The 25,077-nt window shown below is 35.6% G+C and overlaps 1 protein-coding gene across 1 annotated transcript in view; it reads left to right on the forward strand.

Moving 5' to 3' along the window:
• MYO9A (myosin IXA) overlaps positions 1-25,077 on the forward strand; it is a 301,341-nt gene that overhangs the window by 93,348 nt on the left and 182,916 nt on the right. The window contains exons 11-13 of the mRNA XM_063090574.1: positions 1,031-1,152; positions 6,389-6,530; positions 18,915-19,110. Coding sequence (XP_062946644.1) covers positions 1,031-1,152; positions 6,389-6,530; positions 18,915-19,110 — 460 coding nt within the window. The remainder of the gene's footprint in view (positions 1-1,030; positions 1,153-6,388; positions 6,531-18,914; positions 19,111-25,077) is intronic.

Genomic DNA, 25,077 nt, shown 5'->3' on the forward strand with positions numbered 1-25,077 from the left:
AGAATAGGAGAAAAAACCTTTTTTACTAGCATTTGGAGGTGACTTCTATAAAACAGTTCTTGTGAAATTGTTACTTAAAAGGAAAGAATTAAGCATTTATCCTTCCTAATTAGAGTAACTATAGTTTATTTTAAGGTTATTCTTTTTTACAGGATAATAATAAATACAGAAAGAATGATAAAGTAAAAAATCAGTATTTTGCAAAACCGCTGTATTGATTTGTACAAATTTTATCAGTGAATACCAAAACCATCAGGTAAACGGCATGCTTTACTTGGTGCCTAAATATCTCTGCAGTGTAGAAATGTATCTTGTTTACATTCTCAGGTGTACCTTTCTGAAAAAACAATCTAAAAGTAAAAGCATTGCTTTTACTTTCAAAAGGATGAATAAGAGTATTTCCCAGTACAGAGAAAGAGTAATGAAAAGTGGGTGCTTCATAAGAGGATTTTAAATAGTTGCCCAAGACCTGAGCTTTGAATTTTTTAACCTTGGAATATTAAACTTTTTTTTTTTTTAAACATTCTAAGGACTTTATTTTACTGAAGTTAAGTGTATATGAATTTCACATGATTTATATCTTGATCACTGGAGGTGATGGTCTCTCACTTACCCAAGAAATTCTGTTTTATTAAATTCATTGTTGCTCCAACAAACACTCACAGCCCTTTTTGATGGCTTAGAGTGATGAGGGAGAGATTAGGCTTCTCCCTTGTATATTTTTCCTTAGTGGAATAATCAGATAGTGTGACTAAAACAAACCTAGCCTTAAATTTTGATCAGAGTGGTCTCAGAAATAGAATTCTAACCAAAAATACTTTGTTGCATGTGCTTTCTGAAGAAAACTGATATACATTGTATCAAAATTTATGCAACTAAAGTGGTACATCCATTGTGTGGATTGGTGATTGAAAAATAAAACCTAGACTGTTCTTTTAAGCCTGGTAAAAGCTTTTCGATCCTTATTATCATATGCCTATTATTTTCTGCAAGACGAATAAATTGTTATTTTGTTATTTGGTTTTCCTAGGAGGAATATAGAACTGAAGGTATTAGCTGGCACAACATAGATTATATTGATAATACCTGTTGCATAAATCTCATTAGCAAAAAACCAACAGGACTGCTCCATCTTTTGGATGAAGAAAGCAAGTGAGTGATTCTTTTCAATGTTGTTATTGGCCATTTGGGCTTTTCATGTCTTCTTAAGTTTTAACTTTCTTCTTACATTATCAAATAAAGAGCCAAAGATTCCCTGGTATGCAATTTTTTAAATCTGTGTTTGTTTCTAGATAAGGAACTTTATGAAATTTTTTTATATGTGTTCGTTTCCAGGTAAATAGGATAGACTTCGCTATTGAACTAATGTTTTCCTAAAATTTTTCGAGGTTTCTTCTACATGCTTTGATGTTAAATTCATTGACATATATGTATATTTTGGTTATGTGTTTCTTTTTTCATTGAGTTTTATATATGAGATGTATTTGCAGTTTTCATGTTTAGCAGAAAAGAATATCGTGATAGATTAGTGATGTCTGCCGTGACTGCACAGGTGGTAAGTGGAAAGATGAGCCAAATATTTGCCATTTCTTGTTAACACTGTTCAGTATACCCAACTTAAATATAATCTTCAGAAATAAAGCTTCATATTAGCATTCTCTAGAGTATTCTCAACACTCTATAAAATATTATAGTTAAATTATCCTAAGAGATGGCAAATCTAGAATTGGAGAAACTGAAATGAGGAGATTGTGTGTTTTTTATGACTACTTAGTAAAAACTTTAGAAATTGAATTAATTTACCTGATTCCTAGTTTAATATATCCATTAAACTAGAATAGAAAATATTGGGGATTTACTATCACAGGTAGGATGACTGTACATCAGGTTGCATGGGACAGTCTAAAGTTTTTGACTGTTGTCCAGTTTAGTTATTAAAAATGACTCCTTTTACTGTCAGAAATATCCTGTTTAGTATGGTAAGTTATATGTCATCCTATTAATATGCCATAAACTCACAGAATTACTGCATACAAATAGAAAATAAGATGTCAGAATGAAAAGTATAGTGGGAAAGGTACTGCTAACAGTTATGTCCAGTATCCACTCTAACCCACTCTATCAGTAGTCTGTTTCCATTAATCTAAATGAATTTAAAGGCAGCTAACAGAAATAAAAAATATTTTAATTTTCTGTCCAGAGTTTTGTAAATGTTCCTCATATTGCTCTATATGCCCTGAAACATAATCTCTTATAATCGTAACTTTAGTAGTTTTTAATTCTGCTTGTATACCTTACATCTGGTGTATCTTTATTTGGGAAAAGTTCATAGGTAATTTTGATATTCAGTATTGAGAACCATTGTGGTTGATAATGAAATGATAAGCAGTTCATTTTGTTTGAGGTTTTTTTTTAGCAACAACAGCAAAGTAGTTTAAGCAATTCAAGAAAAATACCATATAGGTAGTAAATGGTGTACTTGACAGTCAAACCCTCCAGGTATTTCTGACTAATAAGCTTGTGCTTTGAGGTATTGTTATATACTGCTTCCCTATAATACTTAGGCTTTAGAGTCAGAAGTTCGGGGTTTATATATCATCTGTATTAACTGCCTTTAGCCTATCTCAATATCCTTGATCTTCAGTTTGCTTGCATGCTAAAAGGAAATGATGATAAATGATTATGCTGCCTTATATCTTAAGGTGTTTTTAAATAGCAATTGAGGTAATGAATATATAATTAAAACATAAATAAAGCAAGGGATTCATGTCTGTTCTATCATTCTTTAAGCAAAATTTCATTGAGTGCACATCTTATTATGCAAAGACTATATTTTCCTGGCCAGTTGCTACCTAACATAGATGGAAATATTGCTCAGTGAGGAAAATGTCACCTCTTTGTTGATACCAATAAGTTTCAGGGGTTAAGCCATATGGCCAGAAATTACAGAGAGACAGATTTTGGCTCAATAAAAGGAAGAACTTTTTCATCATTAGAGCTGATTAGCAACTGCTTCAAAAAATAATACGATTTCCATTGGTTAGAGCACAGTATTGCGGTATTGATAACACCAAGGTCAAGGGTTTGGATCCCCATACTTGCCAGCCATGGGAAAAGAAAAGAAAAAAAAAATATGTGTGTATATATATATGATTCCCCATAGTAATTATTTTGCATCATCTGCCAGGGTATTGTTGTAGGTAGGAGACTGGACTGAATAACCTTTTAATCATCCCTTCAATTATGTTTCTATATTCAGTCCTCCATAAAAATTTTTAATAATCCACAATATTTTCCTTGCTTTATGAGTCAGTCTTCTGGTTAGTACCTCCCCTTGTAAGTGGGCCATCTTTGTCTTGTAAGGTAGGAAAATTTTCTCCTATTCCCTGTTAGGGTCTCTGACTGGGCCTAAAATTAAAATGACATAAGACAGATTAACAGGAAAAAAGTATATAAGTTTTATTAGAATTTTACATGTACGTGGGAGTCCTCACACGAAAATGAAGACCTGAAGAAGTGATTAGGGCAGAAAGCATATAAACCTTTTAGACAAAGAAATAATATATTTGTGAAGAAATGACAAGATGAAGGGTTTAGAATAGGGGCAATGAATTGTGGGGAAGTGACTAAGATATATTGGGAAAAGCTAGTGGAAAATAAGGGTTATTTTAGTACGTTAGTTTGTACAGATCCATTTCAGTGTCAATTTCCAGTCTCTTGTGATAAGGATGTTTTCTTCCTGGTACAGGGAGGGCATCTTTCTCATGGGAAATTTTATGGCCTATTTTTAGGTAGAAAAGAGAAAGTCAGAAGAAGCCCTTCCTATATTTGCTGTTTCTCAAGTGCCTTCAACTCAAAATAGTCAATATGTCAAAAAAACATATTTTCGGGTGGCATGTCCTAAATTCCTTCTGTCTCTATGCTTTCCCATCCCAGAAGATGCAAAGGCATAGGATAATTTCCCTCTGCCATTTACCTGTAAAGAGGGGTTGAAAATACTTTTAGGAAGAGCTACTTCAGGACTCACTGAGTATCTTTTTCTCCATAAAATATTTTTTCTATAGGGAATGTATAACATGAAATATATGCTTAGTGGTGTGCCTATTTTATTCAGTGTGTTTGTCGTGCTCTAGGTACATGCGTTTGGAGTCAGAAGTCGTGGATAATCTTTACTCACTGGCTATGTAATATTGGGCAAGTTATTTAAGCTAGATTCTGGAGGATGCCATGTGGCATTTAGGAAGGAAGAATAGTATAAGCAAAGTCTTGGAGTTATGTATGAGTAGAATGTTAGGAGTGTTATCAGTGTTTCCTGTAGTACTCAAAGTATGATCTGCTGACAAGCAGCAGTGACTACCTTGAAGCTTGTCAGAAATATAGAATCTCAGTCTTCCACCCCAGACCCGTTGAATCAGTATCTGCTTTTGACAGAGACTGAAATTAAGATTAGACCATTCATTTAAGGCAGCATTTTGTCAGTCTTGCTCACTGATAGATTACCTTGGGTTTTTGTAAATAGTACTGATGCTAGGGTCACTACTTTGTTCAATTAAATCAGGATTCCAGTAGATGGGGTCTAGGCATTGGTAGTTTTGAAAACTCCAGCGGTACTTCAAAGGCAACCCTTGAAGATAGCCTTAAGGGGACACTAGATTAAGAGCTTTGAAATGAGTAATAATGTCTGGTTTGGCCAGTGTTCCAGGCTCTTTTGCCTGCTAAGGTAATAGGTATCTGCAATTGTTTGTTGAATCCAGGACCTGAGGAGAACTCTCTTTTCCATCTTTACTGGTTTGGAGGAAAGATTGTTCTCATGTCTATACTCATTCCTTTGAAAATTTCTGTTCTCCATTTAAAAGTAAGACAAAAATATATTATAAGCTTTTCAATTACTCAGAGGATTAGAAGGCAAATAAACCCTTACCTAGAGACAATAAAGTGAGCATCTTGTCTGAAGGAAAACATTCTACTGTGGAGTAGTGAGGAAGGGAGGCACATGATCAAACACTCCTACAGGAAAATTTATTTTGTTAACCTGCTTTAGTGACTTCAGACAAGGTAAAATTAGCATTGGTGAGACTATTATAGAAGCTGTTGCTGTAGTCTCTGAAATTGCAAGGGTTGTGATCCATTCTAGAATGGCTTTAGAGTTTTGGAGCTATCTAGTTTGTGGAGATATTTTGAGGAAGGGATAGTATTTGAATGCAAAAGCAGGCCAAGGTGATTAGGAAAATGGCAGTGTTGGAAACATTAAAAAGTCGATAGCAGTTATGTAATACCTATAGATGCCAGCTAATGCTAGATATTTTTACTAGTGTTATTTAATTCTATTAGCACTGTGGTACGTGGTATTATACTCATTTTATGGGTTAGAAGGCTGGTTCTCGAAGAAGGTTACCTAGCTTGCCCAAGGTCACTGACAAACTGGTGATATAAACTGACTTTCTGATACTAAAGACCATTCTCTTTCCTAATTCTAATACATACAATGTAATTAACCATTTTTGTTGTAATTTTGGAATCATTTTTATGTGTTAAGATTTGTACTCAGCATCTTTATAGCCTCACATTACATTATTTCTCATTATTTAGCTACTGTTAAAGAAACTATTTTCTGAAAGAGACTTTCTCTCTCCTTTTTTTGTCAGTGATAGTTCCTCTATTTGAAACTTCTACCAAACTTTTAACATATAGCTCATAATTGCCTCCTATGTCCTCTGTGAACCTTTTCAGCGTTCCTAACCTCTAGTGATTTTTTTCTCTTCTGAACTTTTATATTCCCATGTTTCCTATTATGCAGTTCATTTTTAGTAGATATTTGTATGATGCCTGGATATGAAATGTTTACTTAGTGCAATCAGTGAGTCCAAACCCATTGATGTATATTTGAAATTATAATAGATATAGAAATACATAGTAATTGGTATAGGTAAGAAAATTGCTACTTATGCATGAAGAAATAGGAAAACAAAGAGTGACTAGATTTTAAGGACCTATACAAATTGAGAGATTATTTCCTTTTTTGGAAGTTCTTACCCCTGAAGAATATGTGATTTGGGTTTTATTTTCCTTTGGGTTTTACAGTAGTGCAGCACAATCCAACCTAAGCTAAGTATCTAATGACCTGAGTTCATTTCTTGGTTCTGCTGCTTACAAAGTGTGAGTATGGGCAAATCACAACTTTTGATCCCTCACAATAAAATAGGAACACCAATCCTTGTTATACTAAATTTTTAGCTTGTTATAACAATCAAATTAGATAATATAGATGAAAACTTGTTAACTGCTACTTGTGTTAGATGGCAATGTAATTATAATGTACCTAAAGAATAAGACTATACTAATTACTGCATCTTTATTTAGTGTTTTTTTTCTTTTTTAAAAAATTTAGCTTTCCACAGGCGACAAATCAAACATTGCTAGACAAGTTTAAACATCAACATGAAGAGAATTCTTACATTGAATTCCCAGCTGTATTGGAGCCTGCTTTCATCATAAAACATTATGCTGGAAAAGTAAAATATGGCGTAAAGGTCAGTAAGTTTCTCATTGAATATGCTTCCAGGGCAGAGGTGTGTTCTTGACTATGTCACCATCCCTGGGACACTACCCTCTTTGTAGTTTGTGGAGTCTCTTGATTAGTAACAGTTGGAGACATTTTATACAGATAGTATTAAAACCCAGATTCTACTTTTCAATACATTACTGTCTTAAGTAATGTTTCTGTTGGTTTCTGCCTACATAGGAGCTTTATGTTGTCAGTCCATTTTATTTTTATTTTTATTTTTTTTACTCCCGAGTTCTATTTTTTTTTTTTTTTTTTGATTTTATTTTGTCGATATACATTGTGGCTGAATATTGCTCCCCATCACCAAAACCTCCCTCCCTCCTCCATCCCCCCCCCCAACAATGTCCTTTCTGTGTGCTTGTCGTATCAACTTCAAGTAATTGTGGTTGTTATATCTTCTTCCCCCCACCCCGGTTTTTTTTTTTCTTTTTTTTTGTGTGTGTGTGTGTGTGTGTGTGAATTTATATATTAATTTTTAGCTCCCACAATAAGTGAGAACATGTGGCATTTCTCTTTCTGTGCCTGACTTGTTTCACTTAATATAATTCTCTCAAGGTCCATCCATGTTATTGCAAATGGTAGTATTTCATTTGTTTTTATAGCTGAGTAGTATTCCATTGTGTAGATGTACCACATTTTCCGTATCCACTCATCTGATGATGGACATTTGGGCTGGTTCCAACTCTTGGCTATTGTAAAGAGTGCTGTGATGAACATTGGGGAACAGGTATACCTTCGACTTGATGATTTCCATGCCTCTAGGTATATTCCCAACAGTGGGATAGCTGGGTCGTAAGGTAGATCTATCTGCAATTGTTTGAGGAACCTCCATACCATTTTCCATAGAGGCTGCACCATTTTGCAGTCCCACCAACAATGTATGAGAGTTCCTTTTTCTCCACAACCTCGCCAGCATTTATCGTTCAGGGTCTTTTGGATTTTAGCAATCCTAACTGGGGTTAGATGGTATCTCAGTGTGGTTTTGATTTGCATTTCCCGGATGCTGAGTGATGTTGAGCATTTTTTCATATGTCTGTTGGCCATTTGTATATCTTCCTTAGAGAAATGCCTACTTAGCTCTTTTGCCCATTTTTTAATTGGGTTGCTTGTTTTCTTCTTGTAAAGTTGTTTGAATTCCTTATATATTCTGGATATTAATCCTTTGTCAGATGTATATTTTGCAAATATTTTCTCCCACTCTGTTGGTTGTCTTTTAACTCTGTTAATTGTTTCTTTTGCTGTGCAGAAGCTTTTTAGTTTGATATAATCCCATTTGTTTATTTTTCCTTTGGTTGCCCGTGCTTTTGGGGTTGTATTCATGAAGTCTGTGTCCAGTCCTATTTCCTGAAGTGTTTCTCCTATGTTTTCTTTAAGAAGTTTTATTGTTTCAGGGTGTATATTTAAATCCTTCATCCATTTTGAGTTGATTTTAGTATACGGTGAGAGGTATGGGTCTAGTTTCATTCTCCTGCATACGGATATCCAGTTATCCCAGCACCATTTGCTGAAGAGGCAGTCCCTTCCCCAGAGAATAGGCTTGGTGCCTTTGTCAAAGATCAGATGGCAGTAAGTGTGTGGGTTGATTTCTGGATTCTCTATTCTATTCCATTGGTCAGTGTGTCTGTTTTTATGCCAGTACCATACTGTTTTGGTTATTATAGCTTTGTAGTATAGCTTAAAGTCAGGTAGTGTTATGCCTCCAGCTTTATTTTTTTTTGCTCAGCATTGCTTTGGTTATGCGTGGTCTTTTATTGTTCCATATAAATGTCTGGATAGTTTTTTCCATTTCTGAGAAAAATGTCTTTGGAATTTTGATGGGGATTGCATTGAATTTGTATATCACTTTGGGTAGTATGGACATTTTCACTATGTTGATTCTTCCAATCCAAGAGCATGGGATATCTTTCCATCTTCTTGTATCCTCTCTAATTTCTCTCAGCAGTGGTTTGTAGTTCTCATGATAGAGATTTTTCACCTCCTTGGTTAACTCAATTCCTAAGTATTTTATTTTTTTGGTGGCTATTGTAAATGGGCAGGCTTTCTTGATTTCTCGTTCTGCATGTTCACTATTGGAGAAAAGAAATGCTACTGATTTTTGTGTGTTGATTTTGTATCCTGCTACTGTGCTGAAATCATTTATCAATTCCAATAGTTTTTTTGTAGAGGTTTTAGGCGGTTCGATATATAGGATCATGTCATCTGCAAACAGGGACAGTTTGACTTCATCTTTTCCAATCTGGATGCCCTTTATTTCCTTCTCTTCTCTGATTGCTCTGGCTAATACTTCCAACACTATGTTGAATAGGAGTGGTGAGAGTGGGCATCCCTGTCTAGTTCCTGTTCTTAAAGGAAAAGCTTTCAGCTTTTCCCCATTCAGGATGATATTGGCAGTGGGTTTGTCATATATGGCTTTAATTATGTTGAGATACTTTCCCTCTATACCTAACTTATAGAGGGTCTTTGTCATGAATGGGTGCTGAACTTTATCAAATGCTTTTTCAGCTTCTATAGAGATGATCATATGGTCCTTGTGTTTGACTTTATTAATATGGTGTATCACATTTATTGATTTGCGTATGTTGAACCAACCTTGCATCCCTGGGATGAATCCCACTTGATCGTGGTGAATAATTTTACGTATGTGTTGCTGTATTCTGTTTGCTAGTATTTTATTGAGGATTTTTGCATCTATATTCATCAAGGATATCGGCCTGTAGTTTTCTTTTTTGGTTATATCTTTACCTGGTTTTGGTATCAGGATGATGTTTGCTGCATAGAATGAGTATGGGAGATTTGCGTCTGTTTCAATCTTTTGGAATAGTTTGTAAAGAATCGGTGTCAATTCCTGTTTGAATGTTTGGTAAAATTCTGCTGTGAATCCATCTGGTCCTGGGCTTTTGTTTGTTGGGAGCCTTCTGATAACAGCTTCAATCTCCTTGATTTTTATTGGTCTGTTCAAATTTTCTACGTCTTCATGGTTCAGTTTTGGGAGGTTGTGTGTGTCCAGAAATTTATCCATTTCCTCCAGATTTTCAAATTTGTTGGCGTATAGTTGTTTATAGTAGTCTCGAATGATTCCTTGTATTTCAGATGAATCAGTTGTAATATCGCCTTTTTCATTTCTAATTTTTGTTATTTGAGTCTTCTCTCTTCTTTTTTTGTTAGCCATGCTAATGGTTTGTCAACTTTATTTATCTTTTCAAAAGGCAACTTTTTGATTCATTGATCTTTTGTATTGTTTTTTGGTTTTCAATTTCATTCAGTTCTGCTCTGATCTTAATGATTTCTTTCCGTCTGCTAACTTTAGGTTTGGATTGTTCTTGTTTTTCTAGTTCTTTAAGGTGAAGTGTTAGGTTGTTCACTTGCCATCTTTCCATTCTTCTGAGGTGAGCATTTAATGCAATAAATTTCCCCCTTAATACTGCTTTTGCAGTATCCCACAGGTTTTGGTATGATTTATCATTATTTTCATTAGTTTCAAAAATTTTTTTGATTTCCTGCTTGATTTCTTCTTGGACCCATATGTCATTAAGTAGAATGCTGTTTAATTTCCACGTGTTTGTATATTTTCCAGAGTTTTGTTTTTTATTAATTTCTAGTTTTAATCCATTGTGGTCTGAGAAAATACATGGGATAATTCCAATTTTTTTGAATTTATTGAGACTTGATTTGTGACCTAATATGTGATCTGTCCTGGAGAATGATCCATGTGCTGATGAGAAGAATGAATATTCTGAGGTTGTTGGGTGGAATGTTCTGTAGATATCTGCCAATTCCAATTGGTCTAGAGTCTTGTTTAGATCTTGTGTTTCTCTACTGATTCTTTGCCTAGATGATCTGTCGAATATTGACAGTGGGGTGTTCAGGTCCCCTGCTATTATGGTATTAGTGTCTATTTCCATCTTTAGGTCTAATAGAGTTTGTTTTATAAATCTGGCTGCTCCAACATTGGGTGTGTACATATTTATGATTGTTATGTCTTCTTGATGGATCAGTCCTTTTATCATTAAGTAGTGTCCCTCATTGTCTCTTTTTATGGTTTTTAGTTTAAAGTCTATTTTGTCAGATATAAGAATAGCTACTCCAGCTCGTTTTTCTTTTCTGTTTGCATGGTAAATCTTTTTCCATCCTTTCACTCTTAGTCTATGTGAATCTTTATGGGTGAGGTGGGTCTCTTGTAGGCAGCATATTGTTAGGTCCTCCTTTTTGATCCAGTCAGCCAGTCTGTGTCTTTTGATTGGGGAATTTAAGCCTTTTACATTAAGAGTTGTTATTGAAAGGTGTTGATTTATTCCTAGCATTTTATTGGTTGATTGGTTGTCTTAGGTGTCTTTTGTTCCTTGCTTTCTGATTTACTGTTTGGTTTCTGTGTTTGTTGGTTCCTTAGGTTGTAGATAGTGTTTTTGTTCGTTTGTTTTCTCTTGATGAATGACATTTTTATTATACTAGTGGGTTTTGATTTTTCTTGGGTTTTTATGGCAGTGGTAGTTATTTTTCAGGAACCAAACCCAGTACTCCCTTGAGGATTTCTTGTAAGGGTGGTCGTGTGGTAGTGAACTCCCGCAGTTTTTATTTGTCTGAGAAATATACTATTTGCCCTTCATTTCGGAAGGAAAGCCTTGCTGGGTAGAGTATTCTTGGCTGGCAATCTTTGTCTTTTAGTATTTTGAATATATCATCCCATTCCTTTCTAGCTTTTAGGGTTTGTGATGAAAAGTCTGATGTTAGCCTGATTGGGGCTCCCTTAGAGGTGATTTGATGCTTCTGTCTTGCAGCTTTTAAGATTTTCTCTTTGTCTCTGAGTTTTGCCAATTTGACTATAACATGTCTTGCAGAAGGCCTTTTTGGGTTGAATACGTTTGGAGATCATTGAGCTTCCTGGATCTGAAGATCTGTGATTTTTCCTATACCTGGGAAGTTTTCTGCCACTATTTTGTTGAACATGTTTTCAATGGAATCTCCATTTTCCTCCCCTTCTGGAATACACATGATTCGGATATTTGAGCGCTTAAGGTTGTCTGATATCTCTCTCAGATTTTCTTCAATGTCTTTGATTCTTTTTTCTTTCTTTTTGTCTGCTTGTGTTATTTCAAACAGCCCATCTTCAAGTTCAGAGGTTCTCTGTTCAACTTTGACAAGCCTGCTGGTTAAACTCTCCATTGTGTTTTTTATTTCGCTGAATAACTTCTTCAGTTCAGCAAGTTCTGCTACATTTTTTTTCAGGACATTGATTTCCTTGTACATTTCCTCTTTCAGATCCTGTATACTTTTCCTCGTTTCATCATGATGTCTAGCTGAGTTTTCTTGTATCTCCTTCAATTTCCTTAGAATTATCACTCGAAATTCCTTGTCAGTCATTTCAAGGGCTTCTTGTTCTATAGGATCTAGAGTTTGAGATTTATTAACTTTTGGTGGTGTACTTTCTTGATTTTTTGTATTTCTGGTATCTTTTTTTTGATGTTTATTCATTGTGGCAGGGGGTTTCACAGTCCACCGGTTTGAGACTATTGACTAACTGAGATGTTGGTGTGGTTGCCAATTTGGTATGGCTACCTCTGTGACTGCTCAGTTGGCCTCTCGTGCCTTGTGTGTATGGTTGCCTCGGGTCTTGGGCCTCTCCGGGGAGCCACCTTTCTGGTCAGCTTGGACTCTGCTGGGCTGGTGGATCACGTACCACAGGGTGTGTGATCTCTGTTGAGCTTTCACTTCCCGTGCAGGACTTCTCCCTGTTCCGTGTGCTCTGGCCCAGGCTGTTGGATTGTGCAGTGGCGACCCTACAGGGTGTGTCGAGTCTCCGCCTCCCTTGCTGCACGTCTCCCCACTCTGTGCACACTGGGCTGGGCTGGGACGTGTCTTCTGCAACCCTTGTCTATCAGCTGGGCCGTCAAGACCCTGCTCGGCACCGCCTCACCCTGGAAGTCTACCAGATTTCTGGTAGGCACAGACAACCGGTCGCTCTGGTATCACTGTGTAGATCTTTCTCGGGACTTGTTCACCTTTGTATCCCCCTGGCATGGACCGAGTCTAGCGCCCGTCTGCAGCCAGCTCTCCGGCAGGTTCAAGCGTACTTGGGAACTCTCCTACCACACTATTCCCAACCAGAAATTGGTTAGGCGTTTTTCCGAACTGGTGGCTGCAGAGATGGTATCTGCCTCCCAGTAACAGGAAGTTTACCGGAGGCCGGAGTCGAGGGTGTGGTGGAGTGACAGTCAGCCCCGCCCATACTTCCTTGCCCTCCCAACACTGGCCAGGGACACCCCATGCCACCAGCCCCACCAGAGAACCGCGGAGGGAGTAGGAGGGGAGGCCGGCCCGCAGGCCCCGGGAAGCCCCGCGCCGGGGCAAGCAAGTGGGAAGGCTCAGTGAGGAGCCGAGCCGGGTCGGACCTGCCAGCACCTGGGAAAATGGAGGCAGCCCTGGGGCGGTGAGTGACCCGGTGATGCAGGCAGAAGCTGGGTGGGCGTCAGCCCCCCAAGCAGGGCTGGGCCAGGGGTCACTCACAGGGCTGTGCCAGGTTGGGCGCTCACTCTCTGCCTCTGGTTTGTCACCTCCCCTTTTCTCGGCCGCTGCCGCCTCGGGCTGTTCAGTCGGTCCCGCGGCGCGGCTCGAGCGTTCCCAGGAATCTTCTTTTATGCCGGCCTGAAACCTCAAATCCTGAATAGGGCAGCTGGCCGCCTTCAGCGCAGCCCTGGCCTCCGGGATCCTGTCTGCTTGTCAGTCCATTTTAATAACTCTTTTAGATCTGAAAGAATTGATGGCATATGTATGTCTCAAACCCACTTATTCATCTATATAATTTGTTGAATTTTTCCCTTCTCTATACCCTATAAGGCCTGACAGAGGCTTCATGTCTTCATGCACCATTAGGTATTTGTGAACTTTCACTCTTAATGAATGTATTGAAACTTCTAATTCTTGTGGAGAGGAATCTTCATAATTTTACCCATTTCTTGCTTGTAATTGGTAAGCCTGTTACTCTTCAATTACTTGATTTTTAAGCCTGTATCTAAGACTCTTAATTTCCCCAGCAAGGCAGTGACAATAAGGCAAATAGTGGAGCAGTATGTTTTCTCCTGGGTCTTGAGGTGAGTGATCATTTTTATTCAGCTAGATAGGAGGAATAAGTTCTATTGTTCTGTAGTCTGACTACAGTTAATAAAAATTTATTGTATATTTTCCAAATAGAAGAGAGGATTTTGAATATTCTGAACAGAAAGAAATGATAAGTGTTTGAAGTGATGGAAATGCTAATTACCTTGATTGATCATTACACATTGTATACATTATTGAAAAATCACCCTGAACCCCATAAATGTGTACAATTGTGTCAATTAAAAATAATAATTAAAAAGGAAAGGCAAAATCAATGCACAGATAAGGATAATTTATTCATTCATTTATTGATTCATGTATTCGAGAAGTGTTTATTAAATACAGACCATGGGTCAGACTCTGTGCTTGGTGTTTGGAATGATCTAGTGATAAACTAGACTAACATGTTCCTGACTTTATATATACACATATACATGTTACTTCCATACATATGTATGTGCATGTAAAGTACATGTATACATGTATTTGTGTATCTATATATAATATATAAATAAATGGTCTACATGCTATAAATAAATGAGAGAAAGTAGTAAAATGTGGATCTTGAATTTGTGGATCCATGAAAACCTCTCTAAGAAACTTAAATTTTGAGAGATGACCTGAAATAAATGTTACCTTGGTGAGGAATTGAGATGACAAATTTTATAGGCTATGAGATAGGAAAGAGTTTGGTATGTTGAAATGATTGAAAACAGATCAGTGCTACTAGATTGTAGTGAGCAAAAGAGATGGTGACTTAAAATCAGAGAGTGTACAGAAGGTTAACTCTTTAGGGCTTCAAGGCCAAGTTAGAAGAGTATGGTTTTTAGTGAAATTATTATAGAGAATTAATGAAAAGATTTTAAGCAGAGGACTTAAGCTGAGGAATTTCTGTTTTTAAAAGAATTACTTTGAGGAGAAGGGATAGCAGAGGGTGAGAGTGGAATCTGGGAGACTGGAATCTAGGAGATCAATTAGGTTGCTTTTTTTTTTAAGTTGAGATGAAACATTAAGACAAACTGACTTACAGGAGTGGCAGAAGGGATGGGGGAGATTCAGATGATTATGAGATATATTTTGGATGCACCATCCACAGAATTTATTGATGGATTCTCTATGAGTACATGACTCATGACTAGAGCTGATGGGTGAATTAGAGGTGCCATTTCCTGAGATGGAAAAAGAGGGAGGAACAGATTTTAGGGGAAAAAAAAAAAAAAGCATACAGTTTAACGAGTAAAAGAAAATAAAAAACTTGAGGTATAAAAAAACTGGAGCATATTCTAAGATACATAAAGTGCACAAATCTAAAGTGTACAGATTTCCTTCATGCCTCTTCCCAGCTCAGTCTCCCCTGAGAGGTAACCACTATTAAAACTTTTATTATCCTTAGTTTTACTTGTTACTAAATTCTAGATAAATGGAATCATATAGTATATGCACTTGTATCTATATGATTCAGTTCATCATGGAATTATCCATGTGATATTCACCCATGTTTCCACATATGTTCAAAGTAAAAGGATAGGGAAAGGATAAAAATTGGTATAATTATGTTATTTTCCGACAAAGTAGACTTAAGAGGGACATTTCATAATGATATATGGGGCATATTCAACAGGAAGACATAATCACCAAAAGTTGTATGTATCTAATGACTTGGATTCAAAATATATAAAGCAAAAAGAGACCAAAAGTAGACCTAGACAAGTCCACTATGACAGTTGTAAATTTTAACGTGTATCTCTCAGTAAATAGCAATAGAAGCAGACACAAAATTAATAAAAACCGAAAAACTGAACAGCACTATTAAACAGCTGACCTAACTGATGTACCATTGGGTGTTTAGAAATTAAGCAAAACTCTTCAACATAACCCATGAGTCAAAAAAGAATTTACTTATTATAATTAAAATGTAAAGAATTATTAAAATGACAATATTTTAAACTGAACATTAGTGAAAATACAGCATATTAAAATTTGTACTATGCAGGTGAAGCATTGATTAGAGAGAATTTTATAACTTTAAATACATGTATTAGAAAGAAAGAAAAGTTGAAAAGTAGTTATCTAAGCTTCCATCTCAAGAAACTAAGAAAAGAACAGCAAATTATACCCAAAGGAATTAGAGGAAGGGTATAATAAAGACAAGACCATCTTCCTACTCTGGACACAGAAGAAGGAAAAAAACAATGTAAAAAAAGAGACAAGGCCAGAAATCAATGCAGTATAAAGCAGACATAGGATAAAGAAATGAACAAAGCCAAAAGTTAGTTCCTTGAACAGATAATGCAAAATAGTGTAAATAAAAGGTAATAGAAAATAAGATTCACAAATTACAGCTATCAGGGTGGAAAAGGAAACTTTACTATTACCCTATAAATACTAAAAGGATATGAATATATTTTGTCAATAAATTTGACAACATAGGTAAAATGGATAAATTCTTTTAAAACACATTTTATCAAAACTAACACCAGAAAAAATAGGAAAACCTGAAAGATTCTATGTCTGTTACTTTGAATTAGTAGTTTAAAACTTTTGATTCACTAGGTTTCACTGGTGAATCATTCCAAACATTTAAGCACTACTGGTCTTACACACTTTCTTTCAAATTGGAGATACCGTTAAGATGTGTAAAATGGATCTCAGAAATAACAAGAAAGATCTAAGCTGGAAATATGCATTTTGGCCTCATCATGTAGATAGCATTTAAGTTATAATTATTGTTGTGATCTCCTGATGTAAGAGAATTGAATGAAAAAAATAAGAGTATACAATATCAAACACAATTTGAATTTCCAATATGAACTAGCAGTAGGGACTGAGAAAGGTAGCATAACAGGTAAGTAGTAAATCAATGTGTGTTATTGAAACCAGGAGAAGAGAGAGTTTCAAGAAGAATGTTATTATGTATTTAGAACTCTACAAATATGAAGACAGAGACCATTTCATTTGGAAAATGAGGTTCATTGATCACTATCAACATTTGACAGTCCTTATGGAAAAGAATTCTAGAATTTTAGGTTTTACAGTATAGTTATTAATAGGATGAAAGAGTCTTTGGGCTGGTGTTTCAGTTCCTGCATTGGTACTTATTTTTGACCTTTGGCAAGCTGGTTACCTCTTTGTTTACTTATCATAAAGTATGGTTTATGACTGAATCTGCTTTATTGAGTAATTAGAATTGAATAAATTATGTAAAGCACGGAAGTTAGTGCCTGACACCTTGTCTGTCACCAGTAGGTATTAGCTGATGATTATGGTGGTGGTGGTGATGGTGATTTGGGTTTGAAAACTCTTTCTCAATTTTACTAACTTTCATTTATAATATATACTTTTGCTCTGAGGGTATTTAGGGACAAGCCAAGGACCACGATCTAGCCTGTTTCCCCTTACCCCCTGTTTTCAGGAGGACAAAGAAGAATTAGGAAAGTAAAGCCCTAAAGGTGGTAGGATGAGCCTGAGCTAACCTGTACATTAGGTTAGATAACATCATACTAGTATGCTTCTTTTAGAATTCTGAGTTAGAGGTATACTATGAAGTTGCACCAACTCAGAGTGATTTACTTACCAAATTTTTAATCCTTCCATTTGGTGTGAATATAGTTGTAAGATCATAGTTAATGCCTAGTCTGTACATGTGATATGGGCCCTTGTTCCTTAGTATGAGCTTCTGCTCCTCCTCATCTTTCTATGGGGCATTTTATCCCATTTTCTTGTTTTCTATCCCCTCCAATCCCTAAGCTATGGCAGGTGATTGTTCCAGCCTATGTACAGTCCTTAGGTAATCTTATGCAGCTTTAAAACTCTATGTGCTAATAACATTCAAATGTATTTTCTGAAATCTCCCTCGGACTCCACACTCATATAATCCATCTGCCTTCTTGATGTCTGCATGCAGACATAGTATAGTGGTTATGAATGGCTGTGTTTGAACCCCTGCTTTTCCACATATTGTGTGGTAGGGGCCAAAATACTTCATCTCTCTGTAACTCAGATTCCTCATCTATAAAATGGGAATAATAATACCCGTCTCAAGGGATTGTTAGGAGTATTAAATGAGATTAAATGAGAAGATTAAATGAGAATACAAGTGAATACTTAGAAGAGTTCTAGGCACATAGTAACCTGTCAATAAATATTACCTGCTATTATTATTATCCTCACCATCTCAAACTTCACTTTGAGATCAGTTTGGACAAAACTGATCTCTTGATCTCATTTTCTGTTCCCAAACCTTCTCTTTCTCTAGTCTTCTCCATATCAGTATATGCCATCTCCATTCACCTAGTTACTCAACCCGAAAATATGTGTTAAACTAATTCCCTCATTTTGTCACCACACCCGAATCCATCAACAAGTCCTTTGCTTTTACCTCTGAAACATATCCCCAATACAACTATTTCCTATTTCTGCTATTAACACCAACCTAGTCCAAGTCACTGTCAACACTTATCTGATTTATTGCATATCTAGTCTCCCTTTTTCCATTCTTTCTGAGTACAATTTGTTCCCTATGCAGCAACCAATGTTGTTTATAAAACACTAATTGGCTTATGTCATTACCCCTCCAGTGGCCTTTTTTTTTTTTTAACACTTTTTTTTAAATTGGTTGTGAATATTCATGAGGCACAAAGCTGACCATCACCACTCATGCCCAAGATGTGATAGCCAGATCAATACTGGCAGCATGCCCATAAAATCTAAACTCATCTTAGATTTACAGAGCCTAAATAGCCTTTTTACGGGTATTTGCCTAATCTTCCACCACTCTCACCCTTGCCTGAAATGCTCCAGCCTCTGGCCTTATTGCTTTTCTCTTAAGTTGTCCAGCTCATCATCACCTATAGGTAGTAGGTGCTCCCTTTGCTCAGAATGCTCTTCCTGGTCTTCTCTTGTCTGACTCCTTTTTGTTATTCAGCTCTCTTATCTGTGTTAAACACTGATCAGAGCTGTCTCTGAGTGTAAGTTTCTCCTCCTCATCTTTCTATGAGGCACTTATGAGGCTCTTCATCTTTTATGAGGCTGTCTCTAACCAGTGTTTAACAAGCTGCAATAAAATTGTGGAATATTCATTCTAATTACATGTTTTATAGAATTCAGTAGTTTTAGGGTTAGATAAGACTTTATAGAAGACCTGGTCCAGTTAGCTACTCAGAGCAGATATCACTTTTATCATCTTTATTCAAACACTGTTCATCTTGATTTTAATAGTTTTTTCAAAAATAACACTGGTTTGTTTGTTTTTTTGTAGGATTTCCGGGAAAAAAATACAGATCATATGCGCCCAGACATTGTAGCTCTTCTGAGAAGTAGCAAGAATGCATTTATTTCTGGGATGATTGGAATTGATCCTGTAGCTGTTTTCCGATGGGCAGTTCTTCGAGCTTTTTTCAGAGCCATGGTGGCTTTTAGGGAAGCTGGGAAAAGACACATTCATAGAAAAACTGGTAAGCAGTAGTTATTAGTATTCTGCCATGCTTCATCTTTTAATTTTTTGCCTTTTTACTCCTCCATAGGGAGTAGAGTCATAATAATTTTTATTTTGTTTTGTTTTCTTAACATACCCTAACATCATATTTAATACCTGATGAGTTGAGTGAACTTTATATGATTAAATGTATATATTTGTATATGTGTTGGTATGTGTTGATTCATTTTTGTTAATATATAGTGATAGGAGTAATGAGTATGAAGCGCTTGGTATTTAGTAGGTGCTCAGTTAGTCATTGGTATGATTTTGAACATAAAGTAAAGTGATAATGATCATTTAATGATTTAGAATTTAAAACTAGATAAGTTTTTCTGTTTTCTTCTTATGCCATAGTTTTTACTACAAATGAAACAATTTAATATGAAAGCATAAATTAGGAAAAAGAAAAATTGGGATGGAGATAGTGCAATATAGTAGAAAGAATCCTGCTTCTGTAATCAATCCAGTGTCGTCTCTTCTCTTGACTAATTTTGTGGCTATGAGTAGTTTTTCTTTTCTGTAAAAGAGAGTTAGTTCTGTCTTTAAAATAATGAGGATAAAGTCAGGTAATGTACATAAAGCATCTGTCAAGGAAGTATCCATTTTCTTTCCTCTCACCCTTAACTTAGTTCATTGGATTTTACTTTGAAATATGAAAATGGATAAAACAGGATACTTTCCTTGTGCCTCCCCCTTAAATCATAAAATCTCCCATTTCACATTCTGTGGGAGAACAGCTTCTTAAGAACTTGTGGCCTACTGGAAACCAACTATTGCTTGCTGTAGCTCTGGTCTTAGATTGACCATTGTTGCATAGTGAGGATTTTGTGATATATGTGGAGATTTATGCTTTTCAGTAGAAGTGCCATAGGGCTTACCTGTGCTTCCAGGATTCCCAAACTGACCTTATATGGCTTTTTGGGAAGGACACTAGCAGTAAAGTTTTAAATTCAGCTTTTAAATATTTGAAATGAATAAATGTATTTGGGAGATTGTATTTCTAAAATGTGAGGCAAAATACTTGAACTTAGTTTCTGTTTTTTAGACTGTAATGTGTGTGAACTGGTCTTTGTAATGGAGAATTATAGTTTTTAGAGAAATAAAATTACTACTTTCAACCTGCTTTTCTTTTTACAAAGTGCTTTCATAATCTTGTAAAAAACTTAAGGAAAGTTTTTTTTTTTCTTTTTTTTTTTACTTCAATTTAAGATGCTTTCTTATTTATCATGAAAGACTTATAATAAACAAAACCATTCAAAATTGATAAGTATCCTTCTAAGATGAAACTAAGAATAAACTTTTCTTGTATTTAGAGTTACGTATGTCACTTTTTGCAAAGTTTTTTTACATTGTGTGTTCTTTTAGCATTTAAAATGTATCATTTGTTGTTGTATGTCTGTTATTATCAATTTGGGCAATGACATGCAATGTTATTTTTTTCCATTTGCACAATGTATTTATTTTATTTTACAAATAACTGATAGTAGATTAGGGCAAATAATATCCAACCTCTTATGATCTGAAGAAAAGAGAAGTGCAACTTCAATCTCAGAGGAAAATATTTCCTGGAGAGTGTTAATACCTAATATTATGTGCTATCGAAAGATATTATTTTATTTTATGTCCTTACTTGACATTTATTTGGGGTTTATTAAAGGATTCTTTGATTGAAAAAGTGCTTCATACAATGTCATTAATGATAAACAAACTGAACCTATATTTTCTCTATCTTGATAAAATCTAGATTCTTCTTGTTTTCTAATCTAGTTTTCCTTTCTGGCTAGTATAGAGCTTACATATAATAATCTCTCTTTGAAAACTCTTTTATTCTAGAATATAACATGCATACAGAAAAGTGCACAAAGCAAAAATGTTTAGCTCAGTGAAGTATCCCAAAGTGAAAACATCCCCGGAACTACCATCTAAGTTAAGAAATAGAACATTATGAAAACCGGGAATTCCCCTTGGATAAACTTTTTAAATTTCACTTTTTATGAAGGAAAAGAAAAATTCTGATTTGTTTTCATTTTGAGGCCTTACAAAAGACTTGTTTCAGAAAAGAATATTTCATATTACAATACATTAGTGTCAGTGCCAACATTCACCTTAGCATTTTGCTCCCTCCATACCACTTTCCACCTACTATTTTCTGATGGGTTTAGGATTAAAGGATACCATAAAGTTAGAACATTGTGGGCCGAGCCCGTGGCACACTCTGGAGAGTGCGGCCCACCGCGGGTTCGGATCCTATACGGGAATGGCCGGTGCACTCACTGGCTGAGTGTCGGTCATGAAAAAGACAAAAAAAAAAAAAAGTTAGAACATTGTAACATTGTAAAATGAAAACTAACAGATTACCTCTGAAAATGGTTTAAGTAGCAGATTCAGAACTTTTATTATGACCATAAATAATATGCAGACCTATTAAGATGAAATAGTTATTAGAGATTATTTAAGCAGAAGCAGAACTGATAGTAGGCAGAACAAATCCAGATTTTGAATGAGAATAAAAGGTCAATGATAATACTTCTAATGAAGAAAGAAGATGTAGACCTGAAGAAGAACTACAGTAGATTTTCACTTTCTTTGAGGGTTTTTAGAAAAATAACACTTCCAAATTAACGGACACAAGACAATTTTATTTTAAGGCCTGTCAATCAAAATTAATTCAGCTATTCTTTTTGAAAAAAATTTGTTATAGTTGTAGAGTGTATATTATGTTGATCAGGCTATTGGAAACCATAAAATGTTCTTAGTGTAGTCACATAAAGAGAAAATCTTAGTAAAGCTATATGTTGGCTCTCCTGAGAGGTGGAATGAAAAATGGTAATTATTTGCCTGGAAAGCAGGGAGGTGTAATGGAGAACAAATGTTCCAGTTGTATCATCCACCTTGCCTCTGATTTCCTCTTTCTGAATAAGGAAGAGTCCATAGTAGAGAGTACTATTTAATCATCATAAAAAGAATATAGAGGAGATCATAACGTGGCCATGAATTATGCAGTATGTAGAACTGAGCACACCAATGCTTTATTTGTTTCTTTTGGAGTTATGTAAAAAGTATATCCAAATAAGAATTTTATTCAGTCTTAAAAGGCTAAGCAAAAGATGGGAAATTCAGCTATGATATTGTGATAGGAGGTAGGATTCAATTTCTCCATCTACAAGGAGAGAAGCTGAAGCCATACATACATTGTCTCAGATACAGAGCTTCAATGGTTCACACATAATCTGTACCCCCACTCAGTGCACTGCATGACTCTAATGTTCTCCCATTTGTTTTTGCAAGTGAGAGAAGGGGTCTAGTGACCATCGCTTTTCAGAAATAACCAAGTACTAAAAATGATTTGGATATTACTATATACATCTAGTATCTCTTTGCAGCACCCTGTCCACAATTCTACCTAGTATTTAAGAAAGTTAAAAGATTTTTGTTAACAACTAAAACAAAAACCTGACCATTATTTATTAATCACTTCTGTATTGGGCACTATAGCATGGTGTTTAAAAATTAAGGGTTTTGAATTGAACATCAGTGAAGTGGTGGGGTAAAGACCTCTGAAAATTCTGTTTCATAAGAGCAACAAGAACACTAACAAAAACTGTCAGAATACCTTTGTCAAAACTCTGGAAATTAATCAAAGTCTTACAGCAATCTGGGATACAAGAAAAAAGATATCAATAAAGACAGTGTGTTTTTGGCATTATAACTTGCATTATTCACACATCCCTTCCTCTGCAGCTCTATGGTAGCCTTGAAAACCAACAGCCTGAAATCATGGTGAAAATCAGCAGTGTGGCAACCACTGGAGGGTTTGGAATTCCTTCAAAGCCCAGTTCCCAGAGAATTTTCATTATTCAACCTGTGTTGGTGGTTCCCTGGAAGACCTACGTGCAAGGCTGTCTTTATTTGATCTGACATGGAGTTTGCCTACTGTGAACGGCTTTTAACCTAGGGATATTGTCAAAGATAATCAAGGCCGTCTTTACTTGACCTGACATGGAGTTTGCCTACTGTGAATGGCTTTGAACCTAGGGATATTTTCAAAGATAATCAGAATCAGTTGTTGAACGTTACAGCTGCCTGAGGCAGTAGATAACAGTTGGAGCAATCAGTAACCTAACTAAAATACTTAAAAGGAAAATAGGGGAATAAGATCTCGATATGGCTTTGAAAAGTTTCAACATATTCCTGGGAATCTAGATGGCCATGCACACATGTAAAGCTGTGTACATGCCCAGGGCTATGCACCTACTCAGGAAAGACCAAGAAGGTCCTGATTTCTCACCTCTAGATAACCTTGAGGCTCTGTGGAAGCAGGAAATGAAGGCCAGGGCAGAGTTATAAACTACCTAGCTGAGTGTTGAAGGAGTGCCTCAACATACACACATTGACCCTGATAAAGTCCAGGAGATTTATTGGTTTCAGGCATGTAAGGATATCTCTGTTCAATCATTAGCTGACTACTAAGATAACCAAGCAGACACTTCCGTGGTCACATGTTACAAAGAATACAAACTTTACAAAAGTAGTCCAGGAAAGTCTAAAAACAAAACAACTATAAGAAACAGCAACAACAGCAAACCCTGGGAATGAGGGAGAATCTGATTTCCACAGTTGCCATGTTATATTATTTAAAACATCCAGTGTTTAATACAAAATTATGATGCATGGAAAGAAAAATGAAGTATGACCTATGCACAGGAAAAAAGGAACCAATAGAAACTATCCCTGTAGAAAGCCAGACATTGAACTTACTGAAGTCTTTAGCTATTTTAAATATGTTTGAAGACCTAAAGGCAACCATGTCTGAAGAACTAAAGGAAAATATGATAATAATATCTCACCAATTAGAGAATATCAAGAAAGAGATAGAAATTACATATATATGTAAATACATAAAATATGACAGACAGTATAAATGTATTTTTTATATTTCATAACTTTTTTTCTCATTTGAAAAATGTGTAATCACTAAAATGAAAAACACACAACAAGAATTCAACAGCAGATTTGAACAGTCAGAAGAAAGAATCAGTGAACTTGAAGACAGTTCAATTGAGGTTATCTAGTTCGAAGAATGGAAAGATAAAAGAATGAAGGTAAATGAATGTAGCCACAGAGACCTTTTGGATACCATCAAACATACCAACTTACGGGAGTCTGGAAGGAAAGAAGAGAAAAGGCCAGAAACAGTATTTGAAGAAATAATGGCCTCAAATTTGCCAAAAAAAAAAAATAATTAATCTCCACATCCAAGAAGCTCAATGACTATAAGGAAGATAGATTCAAGGATACCAAACTTAGATACATCATAATTAAACTGTTTGAAGACAAAAAGAATATTGAAAGCAGCAAAAGAAAAGTGACTTATCATGTACAAAAGATCTACAATAAGATGAACCGGTGATTTATCATCAGAAACTATTGGGCTTAGAAGATAATGGGATGACATATTCAAAGTGCTGAAAGAAAAAAAAGACTGTCAGTCTAGAATTCTATATCCAGCAAAACCATCCTTCAAGATGATGGTGACATTAAGGCATTCCCACATGAATAAATCCTCAGTGACTTTGTTACTGGCAGACTTGCCTCACAAGAAATGTCAGTGGAGTTCTTATGGTTGAAATGAAAAGACACTAGGCTGTAACTTTAAGGTACATGAAGCAATAAAGAGCACCATTATAGACAACTACAAAAAGACAGTATAAATGTATTTTTTACACTTTGTAACTTTTTTTCTCCAATCTTATTTGAAAGACAATTGCATAAAGCAATAATTATAATTCTTTGTTGATGGACATACCACTTTAAAGATGTAATTTGTATGACAATAACAGCATGAAAAAGTAGGGAGGGAATGGAGCTAGGTAGGAGAAAAGTTTTTATATACTATTGAAATTAATTTGTTTTTAATCGCTATAAGTTAAGATATTATAGGTTC

The sequence above is a fragment of the Cynocephalus volans genome, chromosome 3 (assembly GCF_027409185.1).
Source record: "Cynocephalus volans isolate mCynVol1 chromosome 3, mCynVol1.pri, whole genome shotgun sequence".
In the NCBI taxonomy this organism is placed as follows: Eukaryota; Metazoa; Chordata; class Mammalia; order Dermoptera; family Cynocephalidae; genus Cynocephalus; species Cynocephalus volans.